Source organism: Genypterus blacodes, unplaced genomic scaffold (assembly GCF_046128005.1).
Source record: "Genypterus blacodes isolate CSIRO-AG114 ecotype Tasmania unplaced genomic scaffold, CSIRO-AGI_Gbla_v1 ptg000005l_1, whole genome shotgun sequence".
Lineage (NCBI taxonomy): Eukaryota > Metazoa > Chordata > Actinopteri > Ophidiiformes > Ophidiidae > Genypterus > Genypterus blacodes.
The window spans coordinates 2,722,501-2,732,500 of NW_027466819.1; the positions used below are offsets into that span (position 1 = coordinate 2,722,501).

At 47.0% G+C, this 10,000-nt stretch overlaps 1 protein-coding gene across 3 annotated transcripts in view; it reads right to left on the reverse strand.

Moving 5' to 3' along the window:
• Positions 1–10,000, reverse strand: part of kirrel1b (kirre like nephrin family adhesion molecule 1b) — a 50,651-nt gene that overhangs the window by 10,523 nt on the left and 30,128 nt on the right. For all 3 annotated transcript variants that reach the window (XM_076148617.1, XM_076148609.1, XM_076148625.1), the window contains exons 3-9: positions 7,112–7,261; positions 6,627–6,784; positions 3,169–3,319; positions 2,484–2,589; positions 1,707–1,855; positions 1,446–1,573; positions 638–764 (exon numbers count right to left, since the gene is read on the reverse strand). In XM_076148617.1, the coding sequence (XP_076004732.1) occupies positions 638–764; positions 1,446–1,573; positions 1,707–1,855; positions 2,484–2,589; positions 3,169–3,319; positions 6,627–6,784; positions 7,112–7,261 (969 nt within the window). The remainder of the gene's footprint in view (positions 1–637; positions 765–1,445; positions 1,574–1,706; positions 1,856–2,483; positions 2,590–3,168; positions 3,320–6,626; positions 6,785–7,111; positions 7,262–10,000) is intronic.

The following is a 10,000-nucleotide window of genomic DNA, read 5'->3' on the forward strand; positions in this document are numbered from 1 at the left end:
GGCAGGAGTGGGGGACACACACAAAGACACAGGGGAGACATTAAGTCCACAGGGCTTCTCGTACTAACTGCTGCAAAACTAAGAACGTACAGCAGGGAGCAGAGTTTGACCCCATGACACCTGAACTTAACCCCTCGGCCTCATTTAGGACGGTAAACGTCCACACACACACATCTGCATCCAGCTACATATAAGGGTGTTCATCATGGTCTTATCATTGACAGATTGAGGCAATATTTGTCTGAGTCTTTCTTCTTTTCACTGACAGATCAGTCAAAAGGTCAATATTCAACCAAGACTGCTCTGTGTCTGGATGCTTCTGCTGTAAACGCAGAGGAAATAACCCCCAACAATAAAACCCAGACGGGTTTATAAAAGTCAGAGCAGACCACTTGAGCTTGTCTGCCTCTAAGGTTTGTGCCCATGAATCAGCAGGGATAAAGAAAACGAGGAAGATGCTGTAAACGTCCACAGAGGCTCTTCCCTCGTAATAAAGCTGCTGACTCAAAGATCTGATACCTGCTTAGTGCCATTACTTGCTTTTCTATCTATCAATCCATTGCCCGGTGACACAATACTTCCATTTATCAGCACTGAGCGTAACATCAGCATGAAACTGAAGAGCTTAGTGACTGACCGTTGACTGTGAGCGTGACCTCGGTCTCTCCCACTCCGATCCGAGGGACGATGGCCTTGCAGACATACTGGCCGGCGTCTGACTGACTCACCGACTTCAAATACAGCTGGTTGTTGTTACTGAGCACCTGGAGGCGCGCACACACACACACACACACACGAAGGGAGGAGAGGAGAGGAGAGGAGAGGAGAGGAGAGGAGAGGAGAGGAGAGGAGAGGAGAGGAGAAGAGAGGAGAGGAGAGGAGAAGAGAGGAGAGGAGAAGAGAGGAGAGGAGAAGAGTTAAAGAGATGAAAGCAGCTCTATATTTAATTCATAACACATGTTGATTTTCTCAGCAGGCTCCATTAGTTTTTTCCTGGAGCTTTTCTAAGCTTGTTAGGTATGAATTAAAGATTTAGCGATATGGAGACAACGTCTCAATACTAACCACCTCCTTTACAGCTAAGGAAACATTAATGAAGTCTGGGTCTCTTAGACGGGTTTCCTAGGGAAGAGGTTTACCCAACCATCGCTCTCTCTGTCTCTTCCTGCATCTGTTTCTAAAATTCTAATGAAATGAGAACTTCAAACAGACGTTTGGTTCCATCCCTTTAGCAGGAAAGGTGCTCATTAAAGCCACCACTCGTCTGAATTTGTAGGAAGAGCAGAGCAGAGCAGAGCAGAGCATTACTATCTTGAGTCTCTCCTTTGCTCTGCATGTGAGGATCTCTTGCCTTTGCATCATTTGTGTTTGAACACCCTGTGGCACAGTTTACATTAAAGGGTTACGTGTTAAAGGGTTTGAAAGGGGTTAAGGTGCGTTCTTACCATGTTGGAGCCCTTCTTGGTCCAGGTGAGGGTGAGCGGAGGGTTCCCAGACCACTTGCAGTTCAGAGTGACGTCAGCGTCCGCATCAACAGTCACCGGCCTGGGCTCCACAACCAGGATGGGGCCGACTGAGAGGGAGAGGGAGAGAGAGAGGGAGGGAGAGGGGGAGAGAGAGGGGGAGAGAGAGATATGGGTTGCAAACTAACTCTGCATCAGCTGGGTTCAGTCAGATACGCCGCTGGTCCTTCTTGTGTTACTCACAGTGCACGTCCACCAGGATGCTGACGTTGGTGTGTCCCACGGCGTTGAACACCTGACAGGACACGGGCTCGGTGAAGAAGGAGTGATCTGCGGTGGTAACTAACAGGCTCTCCCTCGCCCCCTCCAGCAGCACGCCACCTTTGGCCCACCTGGAAGGGAGACGCTCCATTCAACGCCACATTCAGCAACTGTGACTCACTCCAACCTCAAACGCTTCTGATTAGATATTCAAAAATGATTGGGTCGACCCAGATCTCACATTGACCCCATTAAGACGTAATTCTGTAGAAACTATTGAAAACAGATACACAGACTTTGTGCCAAAACCTGAAGACATGACTACAAGTTAACCAATCTTTTCCCTTTAATTCCTGGTACACGCACTGTAGCCTGTCTGATATACGAGTGGAGAGCATAAAACCAAACTATACATCTGCCATTAGATGACACTTTAATATACAGCCAATGGGCCGAGTGCCTAAGTACCTGGCAGATCTCCCACACTCGTCCCCTCTGGAGGAACGTGGAGCACAGTGATAAGAGGTTACCCAGCTTCTAAACTCCACTACTTAACTTTAGAAATACGACTATGTTAATGAAATCTGCTCCGCTAACACAAATTATAGGTCAGGGAAACATAAACTGTAACCACGCAGACTGAGTCGGCGCAGTAACGTATTGTTTGGCGGCGTCTCTGCTGTGATATTACATTTATAGCGATACCAGTAAAGTCTAGTGTGTGTGTGTGCTGTGGAAGTGGATAAAGGCCGCACGGACCTGAAGCCCATGATGGGGGGGTTGGCCGTAGCCTGGCAGGTGAAGGTGACTCGCTCGCCCTCCAGGACGGAGCGAGGCTCGATGGACAGAGTCACAGTGGGAGGGTCTGCACACAGGAAAATACAAATGAATGCACACAAACTGGGTGTACGGCTAAACTACACAGAAAGTAGCATTTTAATAAACACAAACTTTTAATTGAACCACTCCTGCTCTGAGTGCTGCTGTCTATCTGCAGGGGAGTAACTCCTCAGCTGGGTTTACATCATTCCCTCCTGAAACGTCAGAGTACGGCTTCCTTGTGGGACTCGGCTCTATGTGAAGCGTTTCTCTTCAAGGTTAGCGCTGGAGATGCCATCGCTAATGACGCAACGCTCCGGTGCGCTGCGAGCGGAAGCAAATTCCTACTGAGCTCGTTGCAGTTTTCGCAAGCAACTTCTTGGCAGGTCGTTGGGACGCTGGAACGCCACCAGCTCGAGTCACTTTAAGCTCACGACTGATCAACTTTAACACAACAATAGATGAATATTCTCTAGGTGTCCAGTCAAACGCACTCAGGTTGAGCAGGATGGAGGCCATTTCAAAGTTGATGCAGTATTTGTCTGATATAAGCAGTTGTACGTCTCTCTCTCTCTCTCTCTCTCACACACACACACTTTTTGAAGACCACAAAAGTGCAACATACGGTGGACATTGAGGTTGACGGTGGCTCGTTTGCCCATGGGCACGGCAGGGTTGCTGGCCACGCAGGTGAAGTTGCGGCCACTGTCGGTGTCGACCGGCGCGATGGGCAGGAAGCTCCTGGTGGTCACCCTCTTCCTGTCAGGCAGCACTTCCTGTTGGAGCAAGAAGAGCGAGGGAGGGAGGGAGGAGGAACAAAAAAGGAGAGAATGGGGGGGAAAGTAACAGGAGGAGACGGGAGAGAGAGACATGGCAGAGTTAGTGAGTGAGTCAAGAGAGAGAAATAAATAGAATCTAACTGTTTATGACCTAAAATCCCACTGAAGAACCTGCTAAAGCAAGAACCAGGCTAAAAAAAGTCTGGTAAATGCGTGGTCAGTAGCCCGCTGACGTAAGAGCACCATGTAATATGCATGAACGTGTGTGTGGGTGTGTGTGTGTGTGTGTGTGTGTGTGTGTGTGTGTGTGTGTGTGAGAGAGAGGGGGACTGCTGCATAAAAGCTGCCACCATGAGATACAAAAACATCAGAGTTTGAGTGTGTGAGTCAGTGTTTGCTGGTGCTTATGTGTGCATATGAGAGCGTGAGTGTGAATATGTAAGCATGTGCCTCCGTGTGGGTGTGTGTGTGTGTGTGTGTGTGTGTGTGGGCATAATTTCCTGTGTGTAGGGGAGTATACGGGAGTTTGAGCAGTGTTGCTGAGCATGCTTTGGTGCCTTAATGTGTTATTGTGTGTGTGTGTGTGTGTGTGTGTGTGTGTGTGTGTGTGTGTGTGTGTGTGTTGTACATTTGTGTTAATCACAACTTGCATTTTTGTGTCACAAGTTGTGTCACAGGATCACACAGTGGAAAGTCACTGCTGTCTTATCAGTGTGTCCCTGTGTGTGTGTGTGTGTGTGTGTGTGTGTGTGTGTGTGTATGTGTGTGGATGTACTGAATGTTGATATCCACACACACACCAACCCAAATCTATAAACACTCACTTATTTTCATCACACAGAATCTTTTTTCCCAGCTTATTTATAGTTTTTTCTAAATAATGTATTTCTTGGTTGCAGACTTTCACTTCACTTTGTGTGTGAGCTCGCTGCCGTTCTCCCCTTTGAGATTCCACTTCCTGTTTTGTTCCCAACGACAGCGACATCATTTAGAAATCCCTGTGTTTTGTTTCAATCTCAGCCTGCGACAGATTGAAGATCTGAGTTCTGGGTCTCTGTTCTGCCGGGTTATTAATGATAAATCTTCAGCGGGCGCATAACAAATTTAAGTGCTGATGAATTATAAATAAAAAACAGGATAAAAAACAGAGCGGTAAATAAAACAGCAGGCTGAGCAGCGACGGGTTCAGAGCAGTTTAGTGAGCAAAATCCTGAATTTTGTTTCGACAAGATGAGATTTTTGTCAAGACTGTAAAAAATTTAAAATGAGAGTTTTGTCTGGGAAACAATTTCACTCAATGTCTTCTTGGATACTCAAGATGAAAACTGAAATTTAAAACGCTGCAGTGGGAATTTAAATAAATAAAAGAATGCACAGCTTTGAGGACCGTTGTTGCCATAGCGCCACAATGAATCTGAAATGCCGAAAAATGTAGTTCAGCGTAAATGTGTGAGACCTGTGTGGTTGGACGTGACCCAGGAATCCTTCAAATGTTTGAAATCTGCTTCTTTGTCAGGTTCACCATCATCTTCATCAGGCTCAATGTTGCCCACAATTTATGCATTCTTCTCTGGACCGTTTCCAACCCGTCCACCGCTTTTCACCGAGAGTCAGTTGATAGTTTTTTTGAGTAAATTCTGCCGTCAGAACGACAGACGGATGAAATGAAAACAGGAGTGAACGCGCAACCTCCTTGGCAGAGGTAATTACTGGCACGTCTGCCGGCTTTTGCTTTAATAAACACAGAGGAGAGCGGTGATTCATTTCGCCGATCGCCTCGTCCGTGTTTGCACCTCATCATTGCCAGATTAACTGGGCCACACAAAGTCTCCTGCCAGTGGTTAACCCATTTCCAGGCACTAAGAAATATTTCCACTCACTGGTTAGTGGGTCAGAATCTAAATCAACGCCAGCGCGAAAACACGGCCGTAAATCCTAACGTCTCTTAGATTGTGTTTATGCTGCGGCTGAACTGGTTAGGTGTTTAAAGCTGTGCTAAGTCAGATGTGTGTGTGTGTGTAGAGAGACTCTGTGCTTGTTAAAGGAGCTGAGATCACAAACAACATCCAAGCTGAGACCAATTGCTGCTGCTGAGTGATGATTAGGTGTGTGTGGAGTAAACCAAGACAGGTGTGGACTACACCAAGCTCGGCACGCACACACACACACACACACACACACACACACACACACACACACACACACAACATAAACCTCGCCCCAGGAGATAAATGTATGTAAATTGCAACTCTGACTTTTAAATTATTTTGTCATAGTTGGTCGGTAAGAGCCGACCTTTAGAAAGAGACAACACCTCTTCCAAATGAAACATGTCCCCCCTGCACTCAATCAGTCATGGTTCAACCCGGCTCAATAAGTCTCACCTGGAGCGTGCTGCGTTTGTTTCACCCGACAAGAAGACAACAAGAGACACGAACCAAACGCTCCTGAGCCCTGAACAAGACTGAATCTCATTTTCTATCTGTAAAACCTGTGATTATGTGAATTGTAAAATGTGTCTCACAACGCGTCTGACTGCTTTCAGCTCGCCTCATGAAGGTTTATGTCAATTTTTGTTTATTCCAAGCAGGAACTTATATAGACTTTAGGTTAAAGATTGGAATCATACAATAATTACATTTCTATCACAGATCAGTGGACAAATATTTTTTTATTTATTTTGAATCATTATTTGTTTTTTTCATTTCATGTTGACATAAAGGAGGCACTGCGTCACGGTTACAGCCGACCGCGCTTGTTTGATGTGTACCACACTGGCTGGTGTGTGTGTGTGTGTGTGTGTGTGTACTGTATTTCCCACAGCAGGGCTCCAGGGGCACGGCACAGCCTGAAGCGGACATACACACTGTAATTCCCCCCACGCAGTGCCCGCAGCCAAGAACATAAACAAACACACAAACGCAGCTCCGTGTGGCTGTTCTGAGGCGAATCCACATGTTATCAGAGCTTGGGGGCGGCGGCGTGCATCAGCGGTCGCTGCGAGGGCGAAAGAAAGTCTGTGGCCGTTTGATCGTTTGTGACCGCGTGGAGTTTGCATGTTCTTCTGAGCGCTCTGATTTCCTCCCACAGTCCAAACACAAGCAGGTTAAGGTTCATTTGAAAGTCACCCAAAGCTTTGCACATGTGTGTGTGTGCTTGTGTGTGTGTGAATGACCAGTGAAGGGTGTACCTGCCTCACTCATATTGCATGCTGGGATAGGTACCATCTCATGCATGTTTTACTGCGTGTGATTTTCTTTCCTCCTGTATGCTTTTTTCGTGTGTGTGTGTGTGTGTGAGTCACCGTGGACTGGTAGGCTCCCTCCACAGCCACTCCGTCCTTGGTCCATTGGATGTGTGCCGCAGGCTTGGCCCCGCGAGTCACGCAGGTCAGGTTGTACGGCGTCCCGGCCATCAGCAGCAACTCCGGCGCTCCGTCCAGCACCGGGTCTTCAGGGGGAACTGGAGGGGAAACACACACCGTTTCAAAAACCTCATATTCACACATTCCTCAGGGTGTTTGACCTTTTGCCTCCGTGCTGTCGGTTGCTTCCTGTTCATCGCTATACTGCAATCAAATACACGCGCATACGTATTTTGCTGGGTAGTTCTTGAACATAACTTAAATGAAATGCAAAGGATTCAAACTCCTCCCCTCTCTATGCTGGCAGGCTTTAGGTCCAATCTAAGTGTGAACAGGTGTAACCAGGAGGAACGTGCTGACGTCTCTGGAGTCCTTGTCCACTTCCCTACATGTCCAAACACAACATGTGGACCCGGGTCACTCACTGAGGACGTTGAGTTTGGCTCTCCTGGAGCGCAGGGCCGCCTCGGTGGCCTGACACTCGTACAGGGAGTCATCAGACAGCTCGGCGTGGGAGATCTCCAGGTTGTACTGGCCGGTATCCAGCGCTCGCAGCACACGGTACCTTGGCCAGGCTGTGGGAAACACACACACACACACACACACACACACACACACAGACACACACGTACACACCAGGCTTATGGTTAAATCAATGGTGACAAAGCCATTAGAAGATCATGTGGGATTCACTGACCTATTCAAATGTAAGTTAAACTGTACGTCGTGAACATAATGCAGGTCTGGGACACCAGCGTTTGGAATTCCATTTAGAAAATATTACACCACCTGGAAAGCCTGATGACCCACTCTTATAAAACTGCTGGCACGCAAGAAGAGGCACATTACAGGACACGATTACAGTAATGACTCATCATAACAGCTCTGCCTTCACAACTTTGCTTTTAAGGACAAAAATCGTTGTTGTTTATAGAAACAGAAGGAAGATATTTTTTGTGTATAAGCTGGAATCAAACCTGTGTTCTTCAGACTGACAGAGAGGAGGAACTTTGTCATGCTGATGTTTGCTCCCATATTGTGACATTAGATTCAGATTTGCAGTAATATGACTTTGTTTACAGTCATTTCTCTCAGCTTATTTCAGTCAAATCAAATGAAGAAATTGGATTTGGGAAGATAATAAACGTCTCCTAAACAATGTGAGGACGCTTGACTGACAGTATTTTCCTCATAATGTGTGACATAATGTACACACGACATTTATATACCTCCAGTATTAACTCACAATCTGTAATTCCAAAACATTCCTGCTGCTTCCAGGAACATTAAATTATACACACTGATCGCTCTGTGTGTGTCTGTGTGGATGTGTGTGTGTGTGTGTGTGTGTGTGTGTGCGTGTGTGTGTGTGTGTGTGACAGACGGCAGATCTACCCTCGTTTTTACAGTTTTATGTAACAAATATAATAGCAATAATGTGGGAAATGGCTGAGTTATGATTGCATTCCATTAATCAGACACATTCAGCAGCAGCGTCGTGTATAAATAGGGGAATATCAACAATACTGCAGCATTTATTTTGGACTTTTTGAAGCCTTGATGCACATTAGGCACATAAACACAGCTGAGGTCCTTTACACACACATTACTCTAACATACTTACATATGCAATACACACATACATACATACAGTATATACACAACAACTGCAGCCGGTCGCACTCTACATCACAACAAACCTTTGTGATGTTTGTTTTTTCTCGCGGGGCTGAACCCCAACATTTCAGACAAAGGCATAATTGAGCGTGACGTCCCACTAGGGGGCACTCATTGATCCTCTGTGCCCAATCCTAAACATGACATCATGGATTCACATGGCGAAGGCGAAAGCAAAGGCAAAGGCAAAGGCAGGCAGTCTGGGTGCGGAGGGGGGGGGGGGGGGGGGGGCGGGGGGGGGGGGGGGGGGGGGACGAGTGGTGGAGGGACAAAAGTATTAGTGGAGATTACATCATCCACTCCAGTAGCTCGCAGCATAGCAACCACAGAGGTGAAAGCACCTCGGGGAAAAGGAGAAGGAGGAGGAGGAGGAGGAGGAGGAAGATGATGAGGGTGGTGACGAACAATGAACTACTACGACTGCTGCCACTGATGCCTGCAGGTAGTCAATGGATGAGCAGAATGTGTGAGTGTGTGTGTGTGTGTGTGTCCGTCTATCTGTGGTTTCCTGTCAGGTGTGTGTTTCTTGTACATGCCAACATGTGTTAACGTGTACACACACATGAGTTTCATTGGATTTCAGCAAAAATGACCCGAAACTCATATCCATCGCCTTGAGAGTGAATGTTTCTCCTAACATGGACACCTGCATTGTGTGTTTTGGTGTGTGTGTGTGTGTGAATGAAAGCAGATCTGCTGCCTGTGTGGGCGTTCACACTGCAGGTATGAATTTACTGCACAATCCGCACGCCCCCACACACTCATCAACAGTTATGTAAAATCACACATAGCAACAACCTCGACTGCTGCCTGTCAGAAGTAACACACCAACAACATCCTGTTACCATAGCAGCATGTTGTACCTATAATATAACAGAGGTACCGCTGCCCTTGCTGCGAATATGATCGACACTCTCTGTCCCCTTAGTACTTTGACGGAAAAGGGGGATGAAGAATAAAAAAGCACTGACGGGAACGATAAGAGACACGTGAAGCTCAAGGTGGAGAGGATGACAAATGGACGGAAGGTGATGATGGGTGGAAGGAGAGGGAGAGAGAGACAAAGAGGACAACATGTTTATCAAGCCGCGACGTGTTTGTCACTGAGAGACGGAGCGCTTTGTGAAAGAGGCTGCAAGGACAAAGGGAGCCTCACCGACGGAGAAGGAGAGAGGGAGAGAGAGAGAGAGAGGGTAAAGGGATGAGAGAAAGAGAGGGGAGACGAAGAGGAGAAGCCTACAGAGGGAACAGGGGAAATGTGTGGCAGTAAAAAATAAGCGATGACGGAATTATATTTTGAAAGGGAAATAAAGGGAGAGAGAGAGAAAGAGGGGGAGGAGGAGAGAGAGAGAGAGAGAGAGAGAGAGAGAGAGAGAGAGAGAGAGAGAGAGAGAGAGAGAGAGAGAGAGAGATGACCTTTACCAAACCTGTGAATTAAATTGACTTGAACACAAGATTCACATCACATGTCAGATTATCACTTGTGCGAACGTGTGTGTGTGCGTGTGTGTGTGTGTGTGTGTGGGTGGCTGTTTGGCTGGATGTGTGGACGTGTGTGGGTGGTTGCGTGTTGCTGTGTATGTGCACGTCTTTATGTGCTGTACAGTATGTGCCCTTTGTACACACGCTTTGTGATA